At 37.9% G+C, this 14,019-nt stretch overlaps 1 protein-coding gene across 5 annotated transcripts in view; it reads left to right on the top strand.

Annotated features, from left to right (window-relative positions):
* TPP2 (tripeptidyl peptidase 2) overlaps positions 1 to 14,019 on the top strand; it is a 70,514-nt gene that overhangs the window by 11,155 nt on the left and 45,340 nt on the right. For all 5 annotated transcript variants that reach the window (XM_021695938.2, XM_021695937.2, XM_021695935.2 and 2 more), the window contains exons 3-6: positions 4,941 to 5,036; positions 6,952 to 7,056; positions 9,880 to 10,004; positions 13,022 to 13,185. In XM_021695938.2, coding sequence (XP_021551613.1) covers positions 4,941 to 5,036; positions 6,952 to 7,056; positions 9,880 to 10,004; positions 13,022 to 13,185 — 490 coding nt within the window. The remainder of the gene's footprint in view (positions 1 to 4,940; positions 5,037 to 6,951; positions 7,057 to 9,879; positions 10,005 to 13,021; positions 13,186 to 14,019) is intronic.

The following is a 14,019-nucleotide window of genomic DNA, read 5'->3' as shown; positions in this document are numbered from 1 at the left end:
TATTTCAGCTTCTTCAAAATAGCCTATAAACTGCTGGTGGTTAATGTCTTTTTTTTTTTTTTAAAGATTTTCTTTATTTATTTGAGAGAGAGAGAATGAGAGAGAGCACATGAGAGGGGGGACGGTGAGAGGGAGAAGCAGACTCCCCGCCAAGCAGGGAGCCCGATGCGGGACTCGATCCAGGGACTCCAGGATCATGACCTGAGCCGAAGGCAGTCGCTTAACCAACTGAGCCACCCAGGCGCCCCTGGTGGTTAATGTCTTACTCTTCTCCCAGTTTAAGATGAACTACTAGTTAAGTGCTTTGAACAGTCCAGTAATCTCATTCTCTAAGGAGTCTATTCATAGGCCTTCTCGAGAAACTAGTGGTGAGTTACTTTGGCCAGTGACACTCCCATGAGCAGGTAGAAGCAAACAAGTGAACAGAAGTTTAAAATCTTTATGGTGAAGTGTACAGATATAAAGGAAAATGCATAAAACACATACGTACATCTTGATGAATAAAAAGTGAATGCCTTTTTATCCACTACCCAGATGAGACAAAGAATATTGCCATACCTCGAGGCTTCCTGTGTTCTCCCAGATCACAACCTACTTTGACTTTTGTGATAATTATTTCTGTGCTTTGCTTTATAGGTTTACCAACTCTGTGTGGATACCTGAAATAAATTGTTAGTTTTGCCTATTTGTGAACTTTATATGAATGACTTCATTTATGTATCATTTCACATCAGGTATTTGCAAGATTCTTCCCATTCAGCCATGATGTTGCATGTAGTAGTGATTTTTTAAAATTTCATTGCTGTGCAAGATGTCATCGTTTGTATATGCCCCATTCTGTCCACTCTGCTGCTGATGAACAGTTGTTTCCAGTTTGAGAGTTACTAACAGCTCTTTAGAGGACATTCTTGTGTACATATCTTGTGCACATGTGTATAGATAATTCCAGGATGTGTACCTAGGAGTGGAACTGCTGAATCGTAGAGATACGACTTGACCAGGTGATGCCAAACAGATTTTCCAAGTATTTGTACTAAAATGCATTTCCACTAGCAGTGTATAAGAATTTTAATAGTTTCACAGCTAACACTTCGTATTCTTAAGGCTTTTTAATTTTTGCAAATATGCTGGGAATCTGGGTGTATCATGTAGTTTTAATTTGCATTTTTTAAATTACCAATAAGATTGAGCTGCTTTTCCTATTATGTTGATTAGACATTTGGATTTCCTCTTTCGTAAAGTGCCTGTTCAAGTCCGTTTGCTCTCTTTGTCCCCCTACCGAGTTGTCTTGTTTCTCACTAATTTGTAGGATTCCATTACACATTCTAAGTACCTGTCCTCTGATGGGATGTCTCTGGTGTCTTTTCGCATTCTGTATATCTATTTTCACTTCCCTTGTGGTGTCTTTTGATGAGTAAAAGTTCTTAAATTTAACGTATTTGGGTATTAGTCTTTGCCTTTTTGGTTAGGACTTTTCATGTCTTAAGACATTCTTCCTGACCCCAAGACCCTGAAGATATGCTCCTCTATCATTTTCTAAAAACTTGTACCATATTTCATTTCATGTTCTAGAATTCACTGGAATTGATTTTAGGCTTAATTCAAAACGGATCCTGGATCCTCTTTTCCATCTGAAGACCAGTTGCCCCAACACCATGTATTAAAATTCCATAATCTCCCCATAAATTTTCAGTGCTGCCTTTTACTTTGCAACCTTTAAAATAGGGATGATACAGCTTCTGAGTATCATTTCCAGTTCTCTGTGTCCTTTGGGTGTTTTTTTTTTTTTCCTCCTTTTCCTTGTTCTAATTTTAGTAGACATTTGGAAGGGAGCATGGTGCTTTTTAAAATTCTACTACATTCAACTTGAAGTTGGTTTTTAAATCATCAATATTTATTCTTACGTATAAAAAAAAGTTAAGTCCAGGCATAGTGAATGACTTGGCCAAATTTGGCCCCATATTTAGATGCAGTGGTAGCTAAAGGAGTGTACAGGCTTTACCATGAAGCTGACAAGGCTGAAACATAGTTTGAGGCAAAAAAAAAAAAATTACTGCGTGGAACATTAACACTCAGGATGACATTTGGTTTGTTAAGAAAATGTTCAATTCGTTAGGCATCCCCTCTTTAAAAGAATCAAGGAAAAGAGATGTAATTAGTAATCAAAGAGATTCTGTTTCTCATATGAAAATCCATCTTATTCCATTGTAGTATTAACCTTAAAAATAAAACTCAGTTATTTTACCAGCAAAAGTGGGTTTATTCAGGAATAGCAGAGAATGGCAGTCTGGAGCAAACAGCCTGTGGCAAAGTCATAGGCAAGTCCCTACCCAGAACAAAGGAGAGGACCACTGTTTTATATAGAGGAAAAGGGGATGGTGGAAGAGCTGTTACAAACAGGAAGTCCATGGGAGTAAACTGCCTCCGGCTTGGGTGGTAATGTAGCGTGGGCATGCAAGGTCCCTCTCTTCCTCTTGGGTCTGCAACTGATGAGTGGTAGGGCGTGAGAGCGCCCCCTGCTGGCCTCCTGACTCCATTCTAACCAGGTTTTCTTTTTATTAATTTTCACAGTAGTTACCAGGTAATAAAACCATTTTAAAGATACCCACTTAAAACGGCTAAAATATAAAGCTTTGATTCTTAAAAAAAAAAAAACTGAAAATAAGTTCATGTGTATGAAATACTCAAATAGGCAAAATGACATATTCCATAATTGCCTCATAGAGTAAAATTACTCAAATTTGGTTAATGCTAGATAGCAGAACCGTGATTATAACATTTATTTTATGATTTTCCTTAGTTTAATTTTTTGTGACTAACCAGTCTGCCTTTACTGTGAGGAAAATACATAATAGTGATTTGCGAAGTATCTGGTTGTGTGGACCCTGCAGATTTTTATCTCATTTATAATTAAATATACATTATGTCTTGTGGATTATTTTCATTGTATTACATATATTGTAAGTAATTGTGGTTAAATATGTGTTAGCACCTGTTTACCTTGCAGTTATTTTAATCAGTTATTCCGTTTAATCCTTCGGCATTTCACAGCCTTTTAAAGTCTCCTTGTATAGGGGCGCCTGCGTGGCTCAGTCGGTAAGCATCTGCCTTCAGCTCAGGTCATGATCCAGGGTCCTGGGATCGAGCCCCGCATCAGGCTCCCTGCTCCACGGGAAGCCTGCTTCTCCCTCTCCCACTCCCCCTGCTTGTGTTCCCTCTCTCGCTGTGTCTCTGTCAAATAAATAAATAAAATCTTTAATGATTTTTTTTTTTAAGATTTTTTTTTTATTTATTTATTTGAGACAGAGAGAATGAGAGAGAGAGAGCACACGAGAGGGGGGAGGGTCAGAGGCAGAAACAGGCTCCCCGCCGAGCAGGGAGCCCGATGCGGGACTCGATCCTGGGACTCCAGGATCATGACCTGAGCTGAAGGCAGTCGCTTAACCAACTGAGCCACCCAGGCACCCTAAAATCTTTAAAAAAATAAAATAAAATCTCCTTGTACAAAGAATTTGCCACTAGCCTAGGGTTACAAAATCTGTGTAGTGGGACACCTATGATGAAATAGTTTTTGAATGTCCCAGCTAGTGACTGGGACAACCTTTTTGTTATTGCAACACTGTATTGTTATGTCACAGGCTATACAGGGACGCTAGAGTTAAGAATCCCTGTTCTCTAAAAGAGGGTGGTAGGTTTTGAATGAAAAGGACTAGTTTATATGCCAACATATTTGAAATTTCACATACTCCAAACGTCCATTTGATTCAGAAGTGATTACTGATACAGGCAGGCTTTTAAAAAATCAGTAGATCTTTGAAGTTCTGTGAATGGTGTTTTTTTCTCTATTTAGTTGTGAGAAAATTTCATCCAAAAGTTTCTTACCAGGGGAATAATTTGATGAGGGACATGGAGGTGAGCCAGTTAAAGACACTGCACAAGTGAGAATTGATGAGTCAGCCAAGTCTGAGTGGTTGATAGTTCAACCTCATGTTTTATACACATTTGAAAGCTGTTTTTAATGATCGTGGGTCCTGTGATTACAAAGAGTGTGAATATTCCACATTTTCTCGATGGATATTTGAAGTTGATTGATGTTCAGTGCATCTGTGCAAATCAGAAGGTAGGGATTATTTTCTTCCTTTTACACAGTAGGGACCTATGGGTCCCGACCTCTGGTTAGTGGTAGAGTTTGGATTCACAGCCAGGTTTACCTAAGTCACATATTCTTTAACTGAATTTTTTGGTCTCCATGATAGAGCTAGATTTTAACTTTCTTTTCACCCTTCCTGTGGTTTAGGCAAGCAGTTTGATTTCTTTTTGTTTCTTTGCTTTTTCTGTTTGTACACTGGGCATGCTCTTTACATCATTCTGTTAATTAGAAGCTTTAAAATACTTTGAGGTATTTGGAAAGACTATTATGTTATATATAATTAACATGATTTTATAGAACTTCTTTCTTCAAGAGCTATTTTAAGTATCTAGGGATTATCCCTGTTGATTGTAGAGAGTGCATTTCTTAACAGGAAATATAAGCGTCGTCAAGAGGATCTATTAAGGAAAAAAAGAGGGTCTGTAAACTGCTTCCCCTCCCCCCTAGTTTGGCAGTAGGTCCAAGGAGGGAGAGGTGATATGTCCTTGATGTTTGAGAACTAAAGATTGTAGTAGTTTAATGAGGTAGTGTATGTTGAAAGCACTTTATAAACTATGAAGCATTGTGTAAATGAAAGGTACCCCAGGTAACCATCTTATTTAGGGATAAGAAGAAAAGCCAGACAGATACCAAGTGGCACCTTAGAATATTAGAAATACTACTCTAATACGCAACCTTGCTTATCTAAGTTGAGCCATCGGAATAGAAGTGAAGTAACCGTTTTCCCTAGTATTAAATCATTGGAATTGGGAAGCATTTAGTGAGTTAACAATTTACTTTTTTTCTATAGATTCCTGTGAGCTGGACAAATCCTTCAGGCAAATATCATATTGGCATCAAAAATGGCTATGATTTCTATCCAAAGGCACTCAAAGAAAGGATACAGGTAATGTACAGTCTAGAATAAATGACTTCTTCCTCAAATTTGTTTCCTACTGAAGAAAAAAATTTTTCGTAAGATCCCATGAACTCTTATAAATTTTGGAGGCTGGGAGGCTTTCAGACAATGACTGCTTCAAGGTTCTGTTCAGTGGAATGTTAGCCATTTAAAGTCACGGTTCTTAATCTTGGGTACATGGATAAGTTTAGAGAATGTGTGAATACACTGAAATTATATTCAAGTTTTTGTATATTTGTGTTTTTCTGGGAGTTGGAATATAGCTTTCAATGGATTTTTGAAGGACTTTTTTTTTTTTTATTACCTCCGAAAGGCTAAAGACTATTTAAAGTTGATTTAAAGTCCTGGCTAATTTAATTATTCCCGGTCCTATAGCTTCTATGATAATTTGTCCCATTTTTCTTACTGTTTAACTAGATTTTTTTATCCTGGTTAGTCATCATTCAGTACTAAGGAAAGGGTTACTCAGACCTAAAGCGCTGAAGTATAGGAAACACATAAGAGAAATAAGAGTTACAAATTGAGGAAGAAGGAGCCTGCTTTAAAACAGAGCTACTGGGCGCCTGGGTGGCTCAGTTGGTTAAGCGACTGCCTTCGGCTCAGGTCATGATCCTGGAGTCCCTGGATCGAGTCCCGCATCGGGCTCCCTGCTCAGCGGGGAGTCTGCTTCTCCCTCTGACCCTTCCCCCTCTCATGTGCTCTCTCTCTCTCATTCTCTCTGTCAAATAAATAAATAAAATCTTTAAAAAAAAAAAAATTAATTTAAAACAGAGCTACTGAGTAGACCTTTTGGGGATGATGGACATGTTCACTGTCTGCCCATTTTGGTAGCCACTGGCCACCAGTAGCTGTTGAGAATTTGAAATATGACTAGTGTGAAATTTAATTGTATGTAATATTCTAAAATTGAAATCTAAATAGCAACATGTGTCTCCCATATTTGCCGGTACCACTTTAGAGGATTGCTATACCGCTGGCAGCTGACGCAGGTTCAGAGTTTCAGCTGTAAAAGATGATGTGATTCTTGAAAATGAGCCCAATGGGTAAGACCTGTGGGCACTTCCATCTAATCATAATACTGTTATTTGCTTCTCCAGGCGTCTACACCATAAGAGCTACTCAGCATATTGCACATAGAACCTTTACTTATTTGTCAGATTTTAATCATTCTATAAAAAAATAAAATAATAACGCATATAACTTATTGGGTACTATCTTATTTAAAAATTTTTTTTTTTTTAAGATTTTATTTATTTATTTGAGAGAGAGAATGAGATAGAGCATGAGAGGGGGGAGGGTCAGAGGCAGAAGCAGACCCCCCGCCGAGCAGGGAGCCCGATGCGGGACTCGATCCCGGGACTCCAGGATCATGACCTGAGCCGAAGGCAGTCGCTTAACCAACTGAGCCACCCAGGCGCCCCAAATCAAAGAGGATAGGGACAAAATAAGCCCAGAAAGGGAGGAAGCTGAGGAAGCCTGCATGTCCCTCGTTGCCGCTAGTCTTACCCCCGTCCCCTGCTTGCGTGTGGCTTAAGGCAGTTCTCAGTTCCATAACGACCCAGGACACAGTATTTGTTTTAATTGTAAATGACTGGGAATTCAGTTTGTTATGTCACATGCTATTATTTTTATTCTTGGATGGGTTAAAATTGGGGCATATGTATCAAAATACATTTGGATGTGCCTTGGTAAATATGTTCTCTTAAAACCCAGGTACAGTGAGTTAACTTGTTAATAATTGCTCCATTGCTTAATCAACTTGATTATAAATGATTTTTAAGCTCCTATGTGAAAATTGTGTGGCATCACAACTGATAACAACTAGGTCCATATATAAATGACTGTTTAGGTTTACCAGGATATTTGTCAACCTCATTGTAAGGTAATTTTTCTGTCTTTGCAGAAAGAACGGAAGGAAAAAATCTGGGATCCTGTTCACAGGGTGGCCCTTGCAGAAGCCTGTAGAAAACAAGAAGAATTTGATGTTGCCAACAATTGCCCTTCTCAAGTTGGTGCTAGTCGCTTTTATTTAAACATTACCACAGAACCATGTTACCGTAGAGTTCTTAGAGAGTTAATAGGCTGGGTTTGTTTCTCAAGTTTTAAATTGTTTAATTTTACTAATTTTTCTTTTATTCTGAAATCAAGTCATATTTATTTTTCAAAACTTCTCAATGAACATACAGTACACATATGTAAAAGTACATAAATGCTAAGTATGTAGTCATGAATTAACACAAGTGAACACTCCCTCCCATACCTCTTCCTAATCATTGCTCTCTACCTCCTCCAAAAGCGACCACCATCCTGACTTTTAACACTATTGAAAGATTTTGCCTATTTGGAATTTGTAAAATGGAATCCTACGGTGTGTTCTTTTATGAGTAGCTCCTTTCACTCGATACTGTATTCGCAAGATTCATCCATGTGTGGGTGTTGTAGTTTGTTCACTTTTGTTGCTGTATGATGGATGCCCACAATTGGTGTGTCCTTTCTGCAGATCAATATTTGCTTTGATTCCAGTTCTTGGCTCTTATGGAAGATGCTGTTTTGAACATTCTCACGCATGTTTTTGGTGGGTCACAAAATGCTAGCACCAATTCATATTTCTACAAGAAATACTGTGAGAGCTCCCATCGTCCACGTCCTTAAATAGCCATTACATTTTTTTTTAAGATTTATTTATTTGAGAGACAGAGAGAAAGCAAGAGAGTGTGAGGGAGTACGAGCAGGGGGAGGGGCAGAGGGAGAGGGAGAAAATCTCAAGCAGACTCCCCACTGAGCGTAGAGCCCGACATGGGGTTCAGTCCCACAACCCTGAGCTCGTGACCTGAGCCGAAATCAAGAGTCAGACACTTAACCGAATGAGCCACCCAGGTACCGCAGCCGTTACATTTTTTTTAATCAGTTAATAAAATGAAGATAATGTTGTGGTTTATTATGAAAATAGTACGTGCTTGTTGCAGAAACTTTTGGATCACATGGGCGTACAACGTAGCAAGTGAGAGCCTCCAAAATGTCCCCCCCCGCCCTCCCCCAGGGATGGTACCAACAACTTGATGTTTATCCTTCTGAATCTTTCTTTTAATGCATGCATGTACCTTTTTAAAATCAAAAATGGAATGGTATTGCTGGTTCTCAGTCCTGGCTGCGTTTTAGAATCACATGAAGAGCTTTAAACTACCAGTGCTTGTGCCCTAGAGAGGAATTAAATTAAAGCTTCGCAGGAAGGCTGGCATTTTTAAAAGCTCCCAGGAGCTTTAATTAATACACAGTGAGGGTTGAGAAATCCTGGCCTGAATAGATCTACATACACATTTAACTTGCATTCACTTAATCTGTGTACAGCGTCCTCTTTAACTGTATAATTCATCCTCTTTAGCTGTAATATTTTCTTTTAGATCACTGTCCTTTAGCCTTTTATTAGACACATTAAGTGTAGTATTTCAGATGCTACATATAGACAGCCAATTTTATAAAAAGAGGGATCTGGATTTAATTATCCATTTTATTTTGTTTACCAAAAATGTCTATATAATTGTCTTTTTCCTTTAGAAGGAGTGAATATTGAACATGTTGAATAACTAAAAATGAAGTGTAACAAGATTTTTGGAACTTGTGGAAATTGAGTTTTAATTCAGTAGGACTATTCAGGTGAATGTAGAGCAGTCTAATGTAGCATGTAGTTTAAAAAAAAAAATCTCACTTGGAGCGTAGACAATTCTCATTTTTTTTTGGATCAAAATGGCTAAATAGCAGCTTATCTGTACAAGGTCATGAATATGGTATGTATTTAACTTATTAGCATATTCTAAAGGACAGAAGATAATTCATGGTTTCTCTTGTTTATTTAGATTCTTAAGAAACAAATTTAAATGGAGGGGCACCTGGGTGGCTCAGTCTTTAGGCGTCTGCCTTCGGCTGCAGTCATGATCCCAGGGTCCTGGGATGGAGCCCCGCATCAGGCTCCCTCCTCGGCAGGAAGCCTGCTTCTCCCTCTCCCACTCCCCTTGCTTGGGTTCCCTCTCTTGCTATATCTCTCTGTCAAATAAATAAATAAAATCTTCTTAAAAAAAAAAAGCAAAACAAATTTAAATGGAAACAGTCCTTCCCTTCATTATATGTTAAAAATAAAAGAAGAAGATAGCAGGAAGGGAAAAATGAAGTGGGGGAAGTCGGAGGGGGAGACAAACCATGAGAGACTGTGGACTCTGAGAAACAAACTGAGGGTTCCAGAGGGGACGGGGGTGGGGGAATGGGTTAGCCTGGTGGTGGGTATTCTTTTAAAGAGGGCACGTACTAAATGGAGCACTGGGTGTTATATGCAAACAGTGAATTACAGAACACTACATCAAAAACTAATGATGTAATGTATGTTGATTAACATAACATAATTAAAAAAAAATGAGAAAGCTAAAAATAAATAAATAAATAAATGGAAACCGTCCTGATAAAAAATCTAAAACTCAATAGATAATCTACTTTGTAGTAATTCTAGAGTTATTTTTGGAACTCAGTTATAGATTAGAGATATGTGAGTAACATGTCTTAGCCAAATGATATCATCAACGTGTAGCACAGTGTCTTTCCCAAAGTGGATAGAATAAATAAGTATTGAATAGAAGTAGTAGTATTTTTTAAATGTTTACTATATTAATTGATATCTGCATCATTAAATTGAATTACAAGTTGCATAGATATAAAAAGAAAACTTTCTTACATTTTTCCAGGATAAATGGCTTTACTTTTGGTCTGTGTCTTTGGTTGTATGTTAATAGAACTTTTCAAGAGCACAAAATGTACTATATTAATATATTTTCTAATTGACTAGGCAAATAAACTAATCAAGGAGGAACTTCAAAGTCAAGTGGAATTGCTAAATTCTTTTGAGAAAAAATACAGTGATCCTGGCCCTGTGTATGACTGCTTGGTGTGGCATGACGGTGAAACCTGGAGGTAAACTTCATGTATTATATAGATCTTCACTTAAAAATATGTTTTTATCTACTCTGAAGAACATTAAACTCCCAGAACTGTCCAGAGAGTTGTTTAAGTGACATTAATATCACTAATCGGAACTATTTGAGAGCCAAATTGGCTTTTGGATAGTTTTGGATAAGCCCTTTGAACTTCTTAGATACTAAACCTGACCCTTACGTGTTTTAAAGAAATTTGTTTCATTAACAGACAGTAACTATTAACCACATATTAGCACACGTTAATCATTGGTAGACATAGGAATGTTCCTGATTGGGGCTGGGCAATTTGGAAAGTAACCGCAAGAGAGTGCTGCAGAGCATCTGTTATTCATGTTTTAAGGACAAAGGAGTACAGTTGAGTGATGATTTCTCAAATAGAGACCAGGTAGCTAAGTTGCAGTGAGGCCGTATAATACAGTTGTGAAGAGCTCAGTCTCTGAGATGGAATCCGAGCTATGTGACCTTGAACACTGTCTATACCTCCAAGCCTGTTTCCTCGTCTGCTAATTGGAATAATAGTAGTGCATCCCTAGAGGGTTTTGGGAAAATTAAATTTGATGTTTCTAGACACAGTATGCACTTGATAAATGTAAGCTCTTCCTCCTGCTGCTACTATTGTTAATAATAACGGTGGTGTATACCAGGTTACCTGTCATGTACACTTGTCAGTTTCTTTCTCAGTGAATTATACACAGCAGTTGTGTTTTTTGTAATTGGCCAGTAAATGTCTTGATAAAAGCTGAAGTCACTGGAGTAACAATTTAGAAAATGTTATAATCCATGAAAAATGCAGCAGAGTTACGCTGTCAGGTATTACTGGAAATAATTTAACTTTTGTTTGCATGGTACTGTATACCATGTGGGGCTTTGATTCCCCCACCCCATCTCAGAGTTAGAGCCAGAATTTTTTGAGGAGAATCTTCGAGATCCTAAAGCAAATCTTCAGATTTGTCATTTCAGAAATGCCAGCCATTTCTGAGGGAAGCTAAAGTGACCTTAAGTGCCTTGGCTTTTGTTTTTACAAAGATTTAAACCCACATCACTGCCCTTAGCCCGTAACCTAGCATAACCATACTCTTTAAGTGTTTGTCACTCAATATGGAGCAAACACTGGTTGAGAAGACAGTATTTGTAGAGGATTACATGAAGGAAAGGCCATTAACTGTTTTTTTTTTTTCAGTGGTTTTTGACCTTGTTATCTCAGATTTCCTTTGAGTTTGATGAAAGCTGTGGATTTTTTCCATAGAAAATTGGACAAAGAAATGTATTACAAATGTCCAGGAATTTATAACCCAATCCCCCTGTCCTGCCCCCCCCCCCGCCCCACACACACAGGTACTCTTATCCTACCCATGAACCTCATTTCCATGTTCCCTTTTTGCTATTCTGACAATTGTCCTTGAACTAAGCCAGCCACCTTCAGAAAGTCGTACCCTTGTACCTTATGCATACTTGCCCTCTGTGGCGTTATTGAGGGAAGTCTCTCAATTTTTTATTGATATTTTGATATAGTGCTTGAATGTTGAGTCACTTCATATTGATGGTGGTTACAGGAAACTGATCTGTGGAATATGTCAATGTATTTGCTGTGAGGATGTTGTTAAAGATGTTGATTCCTTCGTTCTTTCATCCTTTGGCAAGTATTTATACCTTCTTTGTACCAGGCAGATTCTAGAGAAGCTCTTCCGTGGACTCTAGACTCTGGAAGCAAGTATGAGAACATCTGAGCCCATCTCAGAAGCATCATGAAAGATTTCATTGAAGGATCAGCTCAAGTTAGCAGAGAGGGTAGGGGCAGGGCTTGAGGTAGAGGGGAAAGTCAAGAGGATGAGGGAGGAACTGCCAGGAATTTCGAGTGTCTGATGGGCTGGATGAAAGAAACAGAGGACCTCAGAGATGATTGCCAGGATGGATACTGGCCAGTTACATGCTTTTAGGAACCAAAAGTGCTACTCTGTCTAGCAAATGGGGACATTTGGTGGAATATATTTTACCTGTTAATCTCAGTCCTAATTCCATTTGATAATGCTACTTGTTTTCTGTTTGTCTCATTTTTGCCATTAGTGTTCAGTCTCCTATATTTTCCTATATTGCGTGTCTTTTTTTGAAATGCCATAAATCATTTTAGCCCACATTGATTAGGGTTTACATAAAAACAAACAGTTTCAGAGATCGTTCTGTCCAAACTGTCATAGTTTGTTAATGAAATAGTATCTATAAGAAATGCCCTCTCTATACTAGTGGGCTTCCATTAATTCACTATAGCAATTGTGATTGACTCTAGCTTGTTTAAAGCCCCGTTCTTCTTATCTAGCAAATCTGCAAAAGGCCTAATAGCTAAAAACATAATGTTGACCTTTAAGTGATGTGCATTCCATGTATGATTTTTATTTTATTTGGCTGTAATCAGATATTTTGTAGTATTTGGAATATATATTTTAAAAATTATAGCGGTAATAAAATGGGGAAAGAACGAACAGGAGGACAACTATAAAACTATGTAGAAAGTACTTGTGTAAAAAATGTTTGCCTAAGGCTCTTATAACTATGGGGATGAGGCACAGTCTATAGTTCATCTAGTTTCAAGGAGGCTGCATACACTGTTGTATTCATGAAACCAATTCTAATAGAAGCAGAAGGGAATAAGGCCTAGGCTATGTGTCATAATCATCCTGAACTAGTCTAAAGCTCTAGACTAAGCTTTGGTCTAATTTCTTAAGTGGCTAGATGGTTTTCTGCCTGGAGTTTTGTGACGGACGGTGTTGCTAAACTCCTTTATACATGCCTTCATTTAAAGGCTGGTTCCTTTAAGCTTCTTACCTAGTCTTTACTGGTGACTTTGAAACAGAAGACTCTAAACCCAGCAGTTACTGTGTTTGTTGTGACAAAACAGACAAGACAGTAAGAAGGTACCTAATAAACTATACCACGTTATTTTTAGAAAGCCAAAGAAAATAGGTAAATTTCACTATCTACTCTATTCTCAATTTACAGAGCCTGCATTGATTCGAATGAAGATGGGGATTTGAGTAAATCTACCGTATTGAGAAACTACAAAGAGGCCCAAGAATATGGTTCCTTTGGCACAGCTGAGATGTTAAATTACTCTGTTAATATATATGATGATGGAAACCTGCTCTCCATTGTGACCAGTGGAGGTATTCTGTTTCAGATTTGCTAATTAGAGATAAACTTTTGACATGGTAAGGTATTGAACTACTATAGTCTTAAAGCAGCCTTAGAGAGAACTTAACTTTAGCAATTCTACCTAAAGAACTAGGTATGGGATAATAAATGGGATTTGATCCCCTTAGTAAGGTATATTGTTTTCTTTAAAGTCATAACGATGTAGGATCCATTCCAAGAGTAGTACAGGCATGGTCCAGCCACGAAAAAATCATCAACATAATTCGTATTATGGAAATTCCTTGGGAAGGAACTTTACTTCCACATACTACCTCTTAAGCAATTCACCTACAAGTACAAAGTCAGGTAAAAAGATCCTCATACAGGAGCACCTGGGTGGCTCAGTCATTAAGCATCTGCCTTTGGCTCAGGTCATGGTCCCAGGGTCCTGGGATGGAGCCCTGCATCGGGCTCCCTGCTCCGCGGGAAGCCTGCTTCTCCCTCTCCCACTCCCCTTGCTTGTGTTTCCTCTCTCGCTGTGTCTCTCTCTGTCAAATAAATAAATAAATAAAATCTTTAAAAAAAAAAAAAGATCCTCATACGGCAGTCTATGTAATTTCAAAAAAGTTGGAAACTCTCCAAATATCCAAAAGAACAGGTTAATTTAAAACTGTATTATTCATTGTGGAATATTTATATGGCAAACAAAATGAATAGATCTACATATACCTATATTTATAAATCTCAAATACAAAATTTTAGTGAAAAATACATTGATAAAACATTTGTGTAAAATTGTAAAACATGCTAAATAATACTATACAGTATTCATGGATGTCTGTGTGTGTGTATGATGAAAATATAGA

This window comes from Neomonachus schauinslandi, chromosome 3 (genome assembly GCF_002201575.2).
Source record: "Neomonachus schauinslandi chromosome 3, ASM220157v2, whole genome shotgun sequence".
NCBI lineage: Eukaryota > Metazoa > Chordata > Mammalia > Carnivora > Phocidae > Neomonachus > Neomonachus schauinslandi.
This window is presented reverse-complemented; position numbering and strand designations above follow the sequence as displayed.